We start from the raw sequence: 18,675 nt of genomic DNA, 5'->3' as shown, positions 1-18,675 counted from the left end.
TTGCAATTGTGTTCAATTTGCCATTTTCCCCACACAAAAGTGGAGTTTCCCTTTAACATTTCAAATACCAAATGACTTAATTTACAGAAAAGGAAGCAGAAATGCCAATGGTAAGGAAGATTTCTAACAAAGCAGAACTCCGGCAGACAAAACCAAAAAACAATGAATTTACTAAAAACTGAGCAGAGGGATGACTCTGTACCAATACTGCACTTACTACACTATCTAATCAAAAGGCTGGAGGCATGTTTTTGACTCTGTTGCACCAGAACTACAATGTCAAAGATCTGGATGTGCTTCCTGGCCGGTGGGGTTCTGGACCACAAAAAAAGCTTGTGGGAGTTACCAATGCGATGACAGTTAAAAAAGTTCCAGTTTGTGCACTTTGCCATTTGCCTTGCGTTCACCTGTAAAACTGAAATGTTAACTTACTTCATCTATGTACACTGGTTCAGGTTCCGACTTTGTCACAGTTTCTGGAGGTTCATCATAAGGAGCAGGATTTTCAGCAGCAACTGCAGAAGAAAAAAAAAAATATATAATAATAATAATAATAATAATAATAATAATATATACACGCTATTTATGCACCATTTTGCACTTACAAAAAGGACAACATTTTGTTTTTATTTTACTGAATGCAACTTATTGACCAAAATAAACCCAATCACTAAAAGTTCATCTTAAAGAAAAAAAAAAGAAAAATGTATATATATATATATATATATATATATATATATATATATATATATATATATATATATATATATATATATATATATATATATATATAATTATATATATATATTTTTTTATATATTGTAGTAATAATAATAATAAAATGTATGTTTTTTATTCTAAGGAACCCACAATCAGCAGGGCGATCAATGGACTATGAGAGCGCTCACCAGCACCCTTGCATTGCATTGAGAACTACAAGCCGTCAGCCGCAATAACTAATGATACTTGTAGGCATTTGTTCATGACAAACTAACTGAATGACGCGGATGTGTGGGCGGAGCCCCGCATGGTCACACTGCTTTAAAAATTGTGATAGTCGTAGATGCTGGAACATGTTATATGGTTCACCCTTAAAGAAAAAAATTAAATAATGGGTGGCACTTGTAACCAAAAAGGTGAACTTATCTGTTAACTACCTCCCGCCCGCAGTATAGACAAAGGACGGGCGGCGCTTCGTTGTTCTGGGACGACGTCGCTCCCAGTCTCACAGGCAGCGGGCACGCTGTGTCCCTGGGACACGGTGCGACCCCATTCTCGGTAAAGAGCAGATGACGTGGCTTTTTATCCATGTGCCGCGGGCTGTAAATTTCTTGACAATGTTGTGTACAGTGGACACTGGAACATTAGGATCTTGGGAGATGGACTTGCAACCTTGAGATTGTCCATTCTTTTCCACAATTTATGTTCTCAAATCCTCAGACAATTTTTTGCTGCTCTCTCTCTTCTCCGTGTGGCACACACACACACACACACACCAGAAAGGTTGAGTAAATTTTTCACCATTTTAACTGGCTGCCGGTGTGATTTCTATATTATCAGGAGCATCACAAACTTGGAATGCACTTATTTCTTACAATTTTGAGAAGGTGCCAATCATTTTTGCCAGTCCATTTTCAGAGTTTTGCGTGGAAGGTGTCAGATTTGGCTTTTTGTTTCTCCACTTTTTTGTGTCACAATACAAAGAAATAAAACATGAGAATGCCTAAACATTTGTAATTGCAACAAATTTCTGGCTGAAGTGGTGCATTATCTGACAGAAATGCAGGGGTGCCAATTTTTTTTGCAATGACTGTATATTCAAACTGTGAATGGGCACATCTATGCCACGCATGTTCTACTGCTAAAAGAACAGACTTAGAAATCTGCCAGATGCCACTATATGTATGATTACATTTAACCAAACTAGAATAGAAAAAAAGCGTGTCCAATAACTGATCATTCTTTATTCAAAAGTTTAAAGGGGCTGTAAAGGCAGAAGGTTCATCTCACTGTGCTCTGTCTCAGCCAATCAGGAGGAGTGTCCTGAATGGCTGAGGGGACCGTGGACATCGCTGGAGAGAGAAGGCGCTCAGGTGGATAATTGGGGGGTGCTGCTACACACATAAGTTTTTTTATCTTAAGGCATTCTATCATATAACCAATTGTTTTCTTTTTCATTATTTCTTTACTGGCAATTTTGCACTCTTTAGCCTAGTACACAGGATGAGAATATCAGACGAATGATCAGGTAGTTTTTTTGCATGCTAGTCTCATATCGAAAACGTACTAAAGTTAAAAAAATACAACTTCAAAAGTAATGTAGGGCCCTTTCACACGGGGCGGATCAGTAATGATCCACCTCCGTGTGTCCGTAAGCTCAGCGGGGGATCGCTCCGTTGATCCCCGCTGAGCCGGTGGCTGACAGGGCGGTCCCCGCACACTGTGCAGGGACCGCCCTGTCTTTTCTCCGCTTCCCCCTATGGGGGGGATCGGATGAACACGGACCGTGTGTCCGTGATCATCCGATCTGATCCGCTGACAGAAGAAAAAATAGGACATTCTTCCGTCTGCAAAAATCGGATCTTTGCGGAGGCGGGTGATTACGGGTGTCAGCGGATGTTTATCCGCCGACACCTGCAATCACATAGGGACCAATGTATGTCCCTTTTTCATCCGCAAACGGATGGATGAAAAAGCGGACATACGGTCCGCACGTCTGAAAGGGCCCTAATGTATTCATTTCCAAGCATGCATGGTCTTGGTCACTTTTTTTTTTTTTTACAAACACCATTATAATTACACGAAAATCGTCCATTCCGTTATCTTACGAAAAAGTGTTTCTGCGCTTATTTTCAAATGAACGGTTGTAACTGACTTTGGTAAGCTGTGTACTAATGAATAGATTGTCGGATGACGGCTCAGAATGTTTTTTTTTCCGTCTGAGATTCTCATTGTGTTTTACTAGTCATTAGGAAGAGAGGGGACATCCAGAATTAAAGCACTGCAGCTGAGAAGTGGTATCTGCTTTAGAACAGAAGCAAAGATGAAGCAGCGTTTGCTTGCTCCTTTCAGCTACATCTGGGAGGAAGAGGAGAGACATGTATGGTGTACAGTATCTGAAATGAATGCAGCTGTGCTTTTTCCAGCCAAGAGATCTTCAGCAGAGCTCATCATCTCATTTTCAGAAGGCAGCTCATTAACACCACATCAATTAACCATTACTCCTCAGGAAGAAGAATAGAGAGGAAGAAGTGCAGTCATCTCCAAGGCAAGAAAAGAATGCTGCAAAATGGAGCAAAGCTGCTCCTGACATCTGAAGACATAGCAATGGTTTCCTTTCTACTAATATAATAAAAGCTAATTGCAGGCTAAAAACATTGCTTTTATGTCCAAAACCCATCAGGTTGGCCAAAACTCCAGCTTCTCACTCTGGTGTCTTTAAAGACTACTTTGGTAAAACTTTACAACAAATCTAAGAAACCAAGCTTGCACATACTGCCAACCACATTAGAGAATCATGCTCTACTCCTCCCTTACTTACAGGCATGGTTGGACTCCCAGATTTCAATAAATTGCATATCAGAGTTGGCATCATGGGGAGGCATCACATACTGTACATTCTGCCATGCCTTCTTTGCTACTGGAACAGGTACTTTCACAATCAAAGAGGCCCAACACAATTGCTGCCAGTCTGCTCTTGAGCAAGCCATAGATGGTTAGAATCTCAGACAGTTCAGCAGGGACTGGCTGAGGTTTGAACCATCTTTGGGCAGGCAGATTGTACCCAAGTTAATCCAATCGACCCACTTGGGTACAACCAGCATGTTGTATTTGTAGGATGCTATGTCCTGTCGTACTTTCTGTGTTGTGCACAATGCACACATCAGCAGTCACACAGATCATCTGTAATTGTGTTTAACCACTTAGGACCCGGACCATTATGCAGGTAAAGGACCTGGCCAGTTTTTGCGATTCGGCACTGCGTCGCTTTAACTGACAATTGCGAGGTCGTGCGATGTGGCTCCCAATCAAAATGTATGTCCCTTTTTTTCCACAAATAGAGCTTTCTTTTGGTGGCATTTGATCACCTCTGCGGTTTTTATTTTTTTGCGCTATAAACAAAAATACAGCGACAATTTTGAAAATGTTTGCTATAACAAATACCCCCAAAAAAGATACAATAAAAAATTCTCAGTTTAGGCCGATACGTTTTCTTCTACATTTTTTTTTTTTACCAAAAATATCGCAATAAGCGTTTAACGATTGGTTTGCGCAAAATTTATAGCGTTTACAAAATAGGAAATAGATTTATGACATTTTTATTAATATATATATATTTTTTTTTACTAGTAATGGCAGCGATCAGCGATTTTTTTCGTGACTACGATATTATGGCGGACACATTGGACAATTTTGACACATTTTTGTGACCATTGTAATTTTCACAGCAAAAAAATTCTATAAAAATGCATTGTTTACTGTGAAAATGACAATTGCAGTTTAGGAGTTAACCACTAGGGGGCGCTGTAGGGGTTATGTGTGACCTCATATGTTTTTTTAACTGTAGGGGGGGCAGGGCTGAACGTGTGATGTCATTGATCGTGTTTCCCTATATCAGGGAACACACGATCAATGAAGCTGCCACTGTGAAGAACGGGGAAGGTGTGTTTACACACACACACACACACACACACACACACACACACACCTCTCCCCATTCTTCAGCTCCTGTGACCGATCGTGGGACACCGGCGGCGATCGGGTCCGCGGGTCACGGAGCTTCGGACCCACGGCTGGGCACTTAAAGGGGACGTACAGGTACGTGCCTGTGCCCAGCCGTGCCATTCTGCCGACGTATATATCTGCAGGAGGCGGTCCTTGGTGGTTAATGGCACCTGAAATCACTTTTGGTCAGACAGGAAAGACCAACAACAATGGTGTGGCCAATATCTACCACACCTCCATAATAATGGATGACAACCCTTTAAAACTGCAATGCCCCCTTTTTGGCCAGTACCTCTCGCCATAGTATATGCTATTCTGACTCTTAAAGGGTAACTATAAGGGTGCATTCATGCAGGCACATAGGCCCGTATATGTATGAAGAGGTATTTATGCGCCTAGAGTCCGACAGGTGCAGAGACTTTATGGACCTCTGCGCACTTCTGAGCATTAAATAGAAGAAAGTGCAGCGCTAATGTTACAGATAGACAAAGTCCAATAAAAGATCAAACAAAAGTGGTGCAAAACAATAAAGATTTTTCAGATAAGTCCATAAAGTCCTTGAATGGATTGTAAATGGTGCTCATAAAAAGAAATGCGACAGAGACCTCCACCATCAAGCCACATGGACATCAAACTTCAGAAATGGAAAACATTTCAACATCTCTCTTGAACAAACAAACACGGTAGTCGTTCCTATCCGTATGACCATCAGGACTCCCAATAAGTAATAGTCAACAAGGGAAGTAAAAAAGGTATCTCATAGGGCAGAACGTTTGTTAAAAAAGAACCATTTATTTCAAGTAAAAAATGATGCACTCACATTTAAAACCATAAAATGCTGCACAGGGAGGTTTCCAACCAACAAGATGGCCGCTGTGTCTGGTGCACGATGACATCACTCACCATGACTCCACCCTACGTGTTTTGTCATCAATAATGTAGTCAGCATGAGTGACCCTGGACACAATCTGGGTCCACAGCCATTCACCCAAGTCAGGGGTGTCCAACTAGTGGCCCGTGGAGCTCTCGACCTATTCTGGGATGGTAAGCACAGATCACCATTCTAGGGCAAGGGGTAGAGGAAGCAAGCGGTTGTGGAGCAAAAATGCATAAGCCGATGCTTCCTGTATAGCGCCAGCTCTTGTCACAGGCAGAGCGATACCAAATGCACTCTGCCTGGGACAGCCGTCGATACCTAAATAGAATTAAAGTAAATATATTAAAATCACAGTGTATATTTGGGCATATCAATTCTGCAGTGATTACTGAGCTGCTTCCAAACGGATCTGCAGGTGCAGCGCAGTGTACCTGTGGGTTACTTGACCTGCACAGAGCCATAGACCTCTGTTATTACTTGCAGGTTTAGAGTTCTAAGCAGTTCTAGAAAAATTTGCATAATGGAGCGGTTTGATCCAGCAGGGTAATCCAGAAAAAGTCAGAGCAGGTTTGAAGGGAACTGTATGTAGAGAGAGGTCACTGCTCCAAGCCTGTATTAAAAGCCACCACCTCTGGAATTCTATGGGGTCAATCAAAAAGAAATCCCAACCTTGCTCTATGAACCTAAAAGGAAAGCAGGAAGTCGCACACAAATTACGTCAAATGCCACCCAAATTTATAAAATCTAGGCAAGCCCATATTGGATAAAAACAAAAGAGGCGCGGTTCTGGGGCGAGAGAGGCGCGGTTCTGGGGCAAGAGGGGGCGGTCCCGGGGAGAGAGGGGGGCAGTGCCGGGGAGAGAGAGGGGGGGGTGCCGGGGAGAGAGAGGGGGGCGGTGCCGGGGAGAGAGAGGGGGGCGGTGCCGGGGAGAGAGAGGGGGGCGGTGCCGGGGAGAGAGAGGGGGCGGTGCCGGGGAGAGAGAGGGGGGCTGCAATGTGCTATGTCTAGGTTGATTAAATGGTCATTGGTGTGCTACTTCTTGGTTTCTCATTGAAGAAAGATCCCTGCATTTACCAACATGCTTCAAACTTCCCGGAGTTGGAAAATACTTTTGGTTGCGCAAATCTTCACATATTAATTCCAAAAAGAAAAAAAACATGTAATTAAAAAATACAGACTGTGCAATCGGTTACTTTACATACCTGCTTCAGGTTCAGCATTTAGAGTGGAGGAAACAAAGTTAGATGGGAATAATCCTACACCTCTGTGGTTCTCTCCCTTCCACCAGTTTGCGTCACTGCAGAGAAATGTAAAATAATGGTAACATGTGGGACAATGCACCCCTTCCCTGCTGTAAATTCAGAGATTATTAAGAGTCATCAAAAAATTTAGTTACCAAATAAATGTACGAAGCCACAAGCCAAATGCATATATAAAAAGGTCAGAACACTCCTAAGAATATCTATATACTATAAAGCTTTTTCATGCATTTTAAAAAAGACACTGAAAAAAACAAACCACTACCGTACAAAACACTGCACAATGTGCCCAATTTACCCTAAAATATACAAAACTTAACGTGTGCCGTTAAATAAGATCCAGTCAAATTACACATACAAATGATGACCAAAACAGTGACAGGAGAGTAGAAAAATTGTTCATTATGTCCAAGTAGACTGCGGTGAATGTGAATTGGTATTGATAGATCCGATAGTTGCAGTGCCCATGCATTTACATTAGGGGCAAATTTAGTGTAAGGGGTTGGGTTAAGGTCAGAGTCAAGGGTTAGGGATTAAGGATAATTATTTGGATAGAGAAGGGGTTAATACTCCCAAGTACCGTATTTGCCGGCGTATAAGACGACCCCCTTATTTTCCAGCTAAAATGTTGGTTTTGGGATATACTCGCCGTATAAGACGACCCCCTGCCTACTAGTCATGCCTCGCCTCGCCTCACCTTACATGTCTCACTGTGCCACCATTACATGCCAGACTGTGCCATTGCATGCCTCGACGATCCCTTACCTTATCCCGGACATGCAGAATCTTAGTCAGACCGCGGCCATCCATTTTTCAAAAGCCATGCCTCCTCCTCGTGCTGTTCTGTGATAGGCGGAACACTCAGCATCCCAGTAGACACTGTGTTCAGTGTTCCGCCTATCACAGATGCCCTCTCGTCCGAGGACGAGAGGGCATCCGTGATAGGCGGAACACTGAACAGAGGCTCTGCTGGGAAGCCGAGTGTTCTGCCTATCACGGAACAGCACGAGGAGGAGGCGCAGCTTTAGGTACCACCGAATAAGACGACCCCCGACTTTTAAGAAGAATTTCATGTGTTAAAAGTCGTCCTATACGCCGGAAAATACGGTAAGGTTCTGGAGAGTGGATGTGCCTTCCTTCTATTATGTACCGTTATGAGCATTTTTTTACCAGGGCACAGCCCTGCATCACAACAGCCCTATAACTAAAAACTCCAAGCTCCGCCCTTCCAGGCTGTGTGTTTCTATGTCCCAGGATGTGTACCAGACACCACTTCCAGGTTGTGCATTCCACCCTGGTTTCCAGAGATCCAGGTCACTCCTCCCAGGTGACTCTGCCTTCCAGGGAAGCAACTGTGTCAGATGTCCCAGTATAGCCAGCCCCCTGGACACACTCCACTCCATTTCACCAGGGCCATCTTTAACACAGAGCAAAAGGGGAAGCTGCCGGGGGCCCACTAATTGTTGTGGGGCCCAAAGCAGCTGCCCCTTGAGCCCGCACTGGCTGCAAATAGTTAAATGGATTTGGGAGGGCCCAAAAAAAAGGTTTGCCCATGGTCCAATCAATATTAAAGACGGTCCCCAATTTCACAGCAACAGAATAGAGGTCAGTGGCACAGAAAGTAGGTGAGATAACCATTTTGTTTATTCATTACAGGCTTGATATATACTCTATGGAGTGACAGGGTTGATTTAAGCATATTAACCACTTGCGGACCGCATACGCCATTATACGGCGGCAGAGTGGCTCATGTACCTAGTACGGCACTTCCTGACTAATCACAGCAGGGTGCCGGCCAATGGATGTCCGCCAGCACATACTAATCATCAAGCAGACTGGCAGAACAGACCTCTGCTTTTGCAAACAAGGCAGAGATCTGTCCTGTCAGTGGGGATGCGCTGGATTCGGTTTCCCTGTAAAGCAAGTGATAAAATCCAGCACATGCCTTAATAAAAGCAGCACGATGTGTACACAAAAAACACAGGTTAGCCACAAATGTAACCCTTTGATTGCCCTAGATGTTTAACCCCCTTCCCAGCCAGTATCATTAATACAGCGTCAGTCCATATTTTTAGCACTGAGCACTAGGGTTGTCCCGATACCACTTTTTTAGGACCGAGTACAAGTACCGATACTTTTTTTCCCAAGTACTCGCCGATATCGAATACCGATACTTTTTTTTAATGTGTCCCCACACATATGGAGGCATGTCCCCCCCTATATGCAGCCATGCCCCCCCCCCATATGCAGCCATGTCCCCCCCCCCATATGCAGCCATGTCCCCCCCCCCCATATGCAGCCATGTCCCCCCCCCATATGCAGCCATGTCCCCCCCCCCATATGCAGCCATGTCCCCCCCACACATATGCAGCCATGTCCCCACACATATGCAGCCATGTCCCCCCTTATAAGCAGCCATGTCCCCCCTTATAAGCAGCCATGTCCCCCCATATATGCAGCCATGTCCCCCTTATAAGCAGCCATCTCCCCCCCCCCCCTTACCTGCATGCTGCCGCGCCGCTTAGTTAATACGAGCGGGGAACATTACAGCTTTCATTTGAATAGCTGTAATGTTTCCCGCCGCGCTGCGTATAGACACTCCCCCTTGCTCGGGATTGGACAGATCACCCGAGCAAGGGGGAGTGTCTATACGCGGTGCGGTGGGAAACACTACAGCTATTCAAATGAAAGCTGTAATGTTTCCCGCTCGTATTAACCAAGCGGCGGCGGGATGCGGTGTAGCGGCGGCGCTGAGTATTCTATTTAGGCATCGGCAGTATTTGCGGGAGTACAAGTACTCCCACAAATACTCGGTATCGGTCCCGATACCGATACTAGTATCGGTATCGGGACAACCCTACTGATCACTGTATTAGTGTCACTGGTTCCCACAAAGTGTCAATGTCCGTAGCAATATCGCAGTCCCGCTCTAAGTCGCAAAAAAAAAAAAAAAAAAAATGGAACTCCCAGTACACACACACACACACACACACACGTTTGTAGATGCTATAACTTTTACGCAAACCAATCAATATACACTTATTGGGAATTCTTTTTTCTAAAAAATATGTAGCAGGATTCATATTGGCCTAAATTTATAAAGAAATTTGATTAACAGCAAGTAAAAAAAGATCATTTCTTTCCCCAAAATGGTCTATTTTTTGTTTATAGCACAAAAAAAAAAAAACAGGAGGTGAGCAAATACCACCAAAAGGGGGGGGTCATCAATTTCATTTATGCAACGCATGACCGCCCAATGGCCAGTTAAAGTAACAGTGCTGTATAGCAAAAGATGGCCAGGTCATAATGAGGGGGGTAAATCTTCCAGAGGTCAAGTGGTTAAAGTGCACAAAACAAGACCTACAGACAAGATGTACTGGCCACAATGCTCACCTATCATCCAGCACAAAAATGACTTCTCCGCTTTTAAATGTCAGCTCATTGTCCTCCACGGCTTCAAAATCATAAAGAGCCCGCACTTTTCTAGGCATGCGCTGACCGTCATGCGGCACCTCCACCGATGGGTATAAAGATTTGGTATCTGCTGGCTGCTGCTTCTGCTCTTGTAAAGATAATTCAATTGCTGTCATTTGAAAGTAAGATAAATACAAATTAGAAATAGGAATAAAACAAATCGCTTTATAGCAAACTATACCACACAAATAAAACACACAAGCCTCAGTTTACTAAGATTGTGAGTAATTTTACTCCAGTCTAATTTATCGGAGGATCATTTTGAATTTAATTACAATACATAAGACTTGGGTGTATATTACTGCATGAAATTGACATTCCCTTATTTTATCCCTGGTCCCCAAAAAATGTCACTTAGTGTCCAATTTCTCTGCCGCAATGTCACAGTCCCTCTAAGAATTGCTGATAGCCGCCATTACTAATACAAATAAATAAATAAAATTGAATATTATATATATATATATACATATATATACATATATATATACACACACACATACACACACACACACACACATACATACAAAAAAAAATATATATAAATCCCTAAATCTATCCAATAATTTGTAGACGCTATAATTTTTGCACAAACCAGTCAATATTAACGAAGGCATAGCACTACTTGGGGTTCACGTCAAAAGGCATTCTAGTCAAATGCGGAGTTCTCTTTTTGAGCACATGCAAGCAGCGTTTCAATGGAAGATGCAGCGGTTGACCTGCTCTGCCTGCAGCTCATATGCATCTGAATAACGTATGCTGCATCTCCAAAAATGCAGCACAACGCAAAGAATTGCAAATGCACGCAAATGCACATTAAAAGCAGGAAAACACTCATTAACTGCTTGCCGACCAGCCTCAGTTTTACGGCAGCAGGTCGGCTCTGCTGGGCGAGATCACGTAGATCTACGTCATCTCTCCCAGCAGCCAATAGGGGCGCGCGCACCCCCCGCTCGCTCCTGAGTCCCGCGCGTGTGCTAAGCGGTCGCGATAACCGCCGGGCACCCGCGATTGCTCGTTCCAGAACGAGAACCGGGAGCTGTGTGTGTAAACATAGCTCAAGGTCCTGTCAGATAGAACACATCCAGGGAACCTACTTAACCCCTTCCCCGCCCCCTAGTATTAACCACTTCCCTGCCAGTGGCATTTTTATAGTAATCCAATGCATTTTTATAGCACTGATCGCTATAAAAATGCCAATGGTCCCAAAAATGTGTCCAAAGTGTCCACCATAATGTTGCAGTACCGAAAAAAAAAAAAAAAAAAATATATTAATAAAAATGCCATAAAACTACCCCATATTTTGTAAACGCTATAACTTTTGCGCAAACCAAACGTTTATTGCGATTTTTTTTACGGAAAATATGTAGAAGAATACGTATCGGCCTAAACTGAGGAAAAGAAAAATATTTTTTTTCTATATTTTTGGGGGATATTTATTATGGTAAAAAGTAAAAAAATATTCATTTTTTTCAAAATTGTAGCTCTATTTTTGTTTATAGCGCAAGAACTAAAAACCGCAGAGGTAATCAAATACCACCAAAAGAAAGCTCTATTTGTGGGGGGAAAAAAAAAGAACGCCAATTTTGTTTGGGAGCCACGTCGCACGACCGCGCAATTTTCAGTTAAAGCAACGCAGTGCCGAATCGCAAAATGTGTTCTGGTCTTTGACCAGCAATATGGTCCGGGGCTTAAGTGGTTAACATGAGCCCTTTTGCTGCCAATGCATTTTTACTTTGCATCACAACCAGGAATTCTCCTTTAGCGGAATAGTATAACAATGATATATTAAGGCTGACCCTCCTGAAAAATGTTTCCTGTCTAAGATGTCGATCCAATGATTTAGAACTTTCCAAGTTAAAGACCTGGGACAAGAAAGCAGATCAGGAGCTCCGAGTTCATATTGATTTTCCTGATCTGTAAACTTGTTCCAAGTCGGTGAAGTTGATTTGCTAAAACTGGAGAGTGCAAAATCTGGTGCAGCCGTGTATGGTAGGTAGCCAATCAGCTTTTAAAGCCAGCTTGTTCAATTAACCACTTGACCTCCAGAAGATTTACCCCCCTTCATGACCACGCCATTTTTTGCGATACAGTACTGTGTTACTTTAATTGACAATAGCGTGGTCATGCAACACTGTACCCAAATAAAATGCATGTCCTCTCCCCCCCCCCACACAAATAGAGCTTTCTTTTGGTGGTATTTGGTAACCTCTGCGTTTTTTTTGAGCTATGATCAAAAAAAAAAAAAAAAAATTATATATATATATATTTTGCGGCGGTCACTGTAGTGACTCGGAATGGGTTAACATCAGGGGCAATGAAAGGGTTAACTGTGTGCCTAGCTGATGTTTATGTGTAATGTGGGAGGTGCTTTTACTAGTCGAAGAGATGGATTTTGATCTTTGCTTAGCAGGGACACAAATTACATTCCTTCCCTCCTGTTAGAACGGCGATCTGCCTATGTAAACAAGGCAGTTCCCTGTTCTAACAGGAGGGAAAGAATGTAATCTGCTGAACGATCAGTGGGTGCTGGAGGACATTGGGGGTACTGTGCACACGCCAATCAGCCTCCGCTGCGTCCAATCATGCGTGCTCCCTACCCCAAAGTGTCAGAACACACACATACACACGTGAGCTAGCACACAGTAAAACTGCTATAGGGCGGACCTAAGGTGGTTAAGTGATCTTTGACAAAAGAACCTGAAAGCCGATTGGTTTCTATGCAACAGATTTTGCACTCTTCAGTTTTAGTAAATCAACCCTAAGGGACTCAGAACATACGGCAGCCAAACAAAACCAGACAACCGGCATTTAAAACTCCAAGCTATATTTCTCCTGTTTACAAAGCATAGACTGTTGGCTGCAAGCAGTAAAACAAAGAAATAAAAAATATTAAAAAGGAATATTTACCGTATTTATCGGCGTATACCGCGCACTTTTTTGCCCTGTAAATCAGGGCAAAATCGTGGGTGCGCGGTATACGCCGATACCCGCGCCGAGTTTTGAATACTGCGCCGACATATACCGAGCGCAGTACACTCGGGTATAGTCGGCCAGTCTCGGCTCCTTCCGCACTCACGTCCTGGACGTACAGGACGTGAGCGCGAGTGTTGCCGAGCCTGCCCGACAAAACACGAGTGTACTGCGCTCTGTATATGTCGGCGTAGTATTCAAACTCGGAGCGGGAAACGAGCGGGGAGGACGCGGCAGAAGGACGCCGGACCCGACGAAGAGGACACCCGAAGCCGCAGAAGGACGCCGGACCCGACGAAGAGGACGCCTGAAGCCGCAGAAGGACGCCGGACCCGACAAAGAGGACACCCGGAGCCGCAGAAGGACGCCGGACCCGACGAGGCCGCCGCGCAAGACACCAAAACTGTAAGTACAAAAAAAATTTTTCCACAGGATTCGGGGTGACTTTAGGGGTGCGCGGTATACGCGGGAGCGCGTTATACCGCGATAAATACGGTATGTAAAATTTCATATTTAGGCGCCTAAAATAAGTTAGAACATATTTTACAGTATTTACAGTTTATAGTACTAATCATCAAAAAATAAAAAAAGTAAATTGAATGTTGCATATGCCCTGGAAAGCATGCCTACCCTTCGCAATATCATCATCTTCTTTATTTTTGCTGGTTGATGTCACGCTTTTAGGTGTATTTGACGTGCTCTGTGGAATAGAGATGTGTTTATTAGAAGGGGGTATATTATCAGAAGAGGGAGGAGATGAGCAATACGGAGCAGGTCTAGTACACAGCGCAGGATTATCCCACCTGAGGGCCAGACGTTGGGAAAGTCACTCCTTCTTCCTTCAGAGATTTAATGGTGGCCGATATCAGGCTGAACTGGGGATCTTTCTGGAATTCTTCTGCCCATTCCACCATCAGAGCTTTTAGTTTCTCAACTACCTTTGGATGAGCCTAGGGGAATTAAAAGAAGGCAGAATATTTATACTCACCACAAACATCCGTTTCTTGGAGTCTATTGAGGTTTTTTTTACTTCCCTGTTATACTGCAGCCTACAGAAGGACTGTACACTTGCAAAGCCCCCCCAAATAAAAAAATTATGTAGGTCAACCCCCAGACAACCCACCAGCATGCTTCAGTTCAGTCATACTAAGAGCATTATCATAAACACAGACTGGCAGGACCTGTGTCCCCTAGTTTCAGAGAGGTGTGCACCACATGTAAAAGGTAAAGAAGACCTCCACCATGCCACATCCAAAGGAAAATAGCCGACCATTGTATGGACTTTATTGGTACCCACATGAGACAGACACTTTAATATAAAAAGCATATCAATCTTTATTTACAGTTTTTAGTAAAAAAATAAATGCCAATGTGTATACTTTTTAAAACCATGCGGTCCTCCAAGTACAGCATTTGGGTCATAAAATGAATATACCCCAATCAGATCACAACAGTACCACCTCTATAGTATAGGTCAAGGTGTATAGGTCCCATCCAGCGGTCAACAAGTTTTGCTAATGGTGTAGCTTCTTCAGGACCATAATGAATGGGGTATCAAATGATGTAAAATGGCGGGGTGCAAATGGCAATATCAGTATATTCATTTTATGACCCAGATGTGGAATTTTGAGGCTCGCATGGTTTTAATACGTCTACATGCATTGGTGTTTTTGTGGTTTTTTTTTTTTTTTTTTTTTTTTTTTTTTACAAAAAAACACACACCACTATAAAATATTGAAATACTTTTTTTTTTATACTAACCACTTGTCATCAAGTGGAATACCGGGGTTATGGCTGCAGCAATATGCCATAACCCCCTGTATTTTTTATCCGGCGACTCTGTACAAGATAAAAGTGGTCTGAGTGGCGAATTCGCCTTTGGATCACTTTTAGAAGCAACAGGAAAAGTCCCTCCATCCCCGGGCTTACGTGACCGATTGGTGAAACCCATCGGTCATTGGCTTGCAATAGAGATTAATGAAGGCAAAACGGCCTCCGCTCATCTCTATGGCCTTGGAGGACCGGAGCAACATCATAGCGACGCTAGCAATAATCAGTGTGTGTTCTCCTGGCCGGGACGGCTCCCCCGCTGGTAGAACACAATAGCTCCGCGGGAAAGATCCCCCCCCCCCATTTTCCAGGAGAATGAAAGAATAAAATAAATTGGACGATTCTCCCATGTTCATTGAATCTGACATTCTATGGAACAGACAGTTTGTTTTTACCACTAGTGTTCTGGAGGAGAAGGCAGTCGATTCAAGGTAAGGCATAGATCAATAAGTTCTTTGTAAAAATAACACATATATCACTCAAAGGAGAATTAGCATACCTTATTTATAACTCCTCGCACTTCACTTGCGAAGTCTCTGGAACATATTTCTAGATTAAAGGCTTTTCCGCAGTTGGATACGCAGGCTCCTAATAACTATGAAGGTACAGCAAAGGGCATTATGACAGGAGATATTTTATAGCAACAGGATGTTATGCAACCGACAATCAATAAGGAGAGGAGTGTACTTACTGTCAGTGCTTGTAAAGCTACGTGAGGGACTTTGTGATTCACTCTTTTCATTATAGCTTTAAGGCCTTCTTTAGCGCTGAAATTATAAGAAAAAGGATTTATAAATGCCCTAATTTAAATTAACTGATTAAATAATGAATGTATTAATGAGCTGTGCCAAGGTAAACCTACATATCTGAGTGTCAGCCCCATGCATGGATTATTATAGGAAGCGGAACAAAAATGTTTTCACAGGACTATAAAATATGACTACATTGTTTTTTATGTTGAAGTGAGCTCTTAAAGAAATACACCCGTAACAAAGGCAGCAACTGTCACCCCATCCCACTCCGGCTCACGCGCCGGGGGCCCCACTCTCACGTTAACGTGCTGGGGGCCGCATGCTTACCATTTTGGGAACCCCTTAAAATCAGTGGGTTTAGTACTGCTTTAAAGCGGAGCTCCACCCTTTTTTTAAACATTCGCTTAATCAAATAGCATAATCGAATGCAGTACAAAAACGGACGTTTTTTTTTTTCTGCGACAGTACCTTTCATTACGGCATCTGTCACTCGTCTTCCTGTCTCCCTTTTCTGCGGGTAATGCGTCATATCCTTCACCCGCACTGTGTCCTGGGAGCTTTTCTCATTGCTCCCAGGAGTCATTGCGGAACCTCACCGCCATCTTGCTACACCCCACACAGTAATGAGAGTGAGAAGAGGGAAAGCGGACATCTTGTTACAGCCACCGGAGTTTTAGATTTCACAGTTATTTTCAACACAAAACTGAGCTTAAATACAGTATCCGTTTTGTGTTGAAAATAACTGAAGTCTAAAATTCCAGTGGGTGTAACAAGATGTCCGCTTGCCCCCTTCTCACTCCATCATTACCGTGTAGGAATGCGGGGTGTAGCAAGATGGTGGCGACGGAACTGAGCATGCGTGGGAACGAGCGGTGAATGCTGGGAGTTCAGCATTCACTGCAACAAGGAAGTGCTTGTGGGCTTCTCATGCCCACAAGCAAAATGGAAACGCCGTTACAAAGACAATATAAGTTATAATTACACACAAAATCACAGAAGACGTGAGAGTACTCCTTTGATACTACTTCAATACTTTAATGGCAAAAAAAAAAAAAAAAAGGCCGCGGGAGATTCGCTTTAAATACAGAGTTGCTGACCCACAATATTATGCAGAGAAGGGTTTCCCATTTTCCCAATAAGCATGCTTGTTCCAGGGTCGGGCCTTTAAAATAATAAAGCCACATGGTTAACGGGACTACCACAAAACTAGCATTTGCTAAAGGAGATCAGCAAAGGGTGTCCACTTATTTTGATTACAAAAGTAATTTATTGTAAGTGTAATTAATTCCAGCGACTTTTTTATATATATATATATATTGCAATCGATAGATATGGTAGCTGCATTTGTTTTCTTCTGCAATAAAAAGCCTGCCTGCTCACAGTGAACAGCAGCAGTACTCCAGTTCTGTTTTACATTGTGGAGATGAGAGAGGAGGTGGGTCTGGAAATATTTGACAAAAGAAAACTGGGCAGGGCTCACAACACTCCGTCCACAAAAAGGCTTTTCTGCTGTCAAGAGGTCTTAACAGAACTGGAACTGAGTAGATTTCTAGAGTGTATTTTCTGTACTTGCAAGGTCTTTAAAGGGCAAGTTCACTTTTCCAAAAAAGAACAAAAAAAACAAAAGCTAATTTTTTTTTGCAGGAAAAATAAAAATAAATAAAATATGTGCATTTCATTTTTGTTTTCAATTATTTTTTTTTGGAGCCTGTAGCAGGGATATGCAATTAGCAGACCTCCAGCTGTTGCAAAACTACAAGTCCCATCATGCTTCTGCCTCTGAGTGTTATGCTTGTGGCTGTCAGAGTCTTGCTATGCCTCATGGGATTTGTAGTTCTGCAACATCTGGAGGTCCGCCAATTGCATATCCCCGCTGTAAGGCATTGCACCTACGATCAGCAGATCGTGGGTTCAATGGCAGGCTCCTGCAGACTGTGTAGCGGTCTGCTTGTACCTCCGATATGGGCAGGCAGTAACTGAATGACTGGAAGCTCAATGAACTACCTAGAGCTCTACATGAGTGTGGGAAATTATATTTCATATGATCATTTCCAGCGGGTCCAAGGAGAACTGATGTATTACATGTGTCATTTTTAAGTGTGGATTTGTCTGTGGTACCATTTTGATGAATAAAATGTATGTATGACACACACACACACACACACACACACACACACACACACACACACACACGGTGATGGTTGAGCCAAATCAGGTTTTTAAGTATTAGGTTTTGATAAAAGCTGACAGTAGTTGTAGTTCATCGATTCGCAGGGATCTTTTCTAATAGTGACAGCGGGTCAAGATCCCTGGTCTGCTGCCACAGGGGGAAGCAGGCAGATCCTGAACATGGTACACCCTAAATATGGGTGTAACAAAGATCACGTTCAGAAATAAAATAGGCGTGTATTACAGAAATGTACTACATATGTTTCTATTTATTTTGCACTGACAAACAGTTTAAACCTTACCCATTAGGTGTATTAACAATTTTATCACAGATATCCATAATGAGACCCCAGTCTTCTGCAGTATTATATTCATTTGTTGCTTTTTCTGCAAAAAAAAAAGACAAATAAGTCGGAGTTAACACAAAAAACAAAGCAAACACCTGCAAATAAAAAATGGAGTTTCGCAAACCCTGTCACCATGTAAAAAATAAACATACTAATTTAAAGTGATACTACTAGGGAAGAAAAAAGGCTCATAAAGTAACCAGCAGATGCTTAGATGGCTTGTAAATGTGTGAATATGGGCAAAGTGTCTTGATGTGTGCCAAGGACTCCCT

At 42.9% G+C, this 18,675-nt stretch overlaps 1 protein-coding gene across 1 annotated transcript in view; it reads right to left on the bottom strand.

Moving 5' to 3' along the window:
- STAM2 (signal transducing adaptor molecule 2) overlaps window positions 1–18,675 on the bottom strand; it is a 64,485-nt gene that overhangs the window by 25,204 nt on the left and 20,606 nt on the right. The window contains exons 2-9 of the mRNA XM_040357964.1: window positions 18,359–18,443; window positions 15,827–15,902; window positions 15,635–15,730; window positions 14,109–14,255; window positions 13,936–14,005; window positions 10,255–10,444; window positions 6,805–6,899; window positions 433–515 (exon numbers count right to left, since the gene is read on the bottom strand). Coding sequence (XP_040213898.1) covers window positions 433–515; window positions 6,805–6,899; window positions 10,255–10,444; window positions 13,936–14,005; window positions 14,109–14,255; window positions 15,635–15,730; window positions 15,827–15,902; window positions 18,359–18,443 — 842 coding nt within the window. The remainder of the gene's footprint in view (window positions 1–432; window positions 516–6,804; window positions 6,900–10,254; window positions 10,445–13,935; window positions 14,006–14,108; window positions 14,256–15,634; window positions 15,731–15,826; window positions 15,903–18,358; window positions 18,444–18,675) is intronic.

Source organism: Rana temporaria, chromosome 6 (genome assembly GCF_905171775.1).
Source record: "Rana temporaria chromosome 6, aRanTem1.1, whole genome shotgun sequence".
Classification (NCBI taxonomy): Eukaryota; Metazoa; Chordata; class Amphibia; order Anura; family Ranidae; genus Rana; species Rana temporaria.
This window is presented reverse-complemented; position numbering and strand designations above follow the sequence as displayed.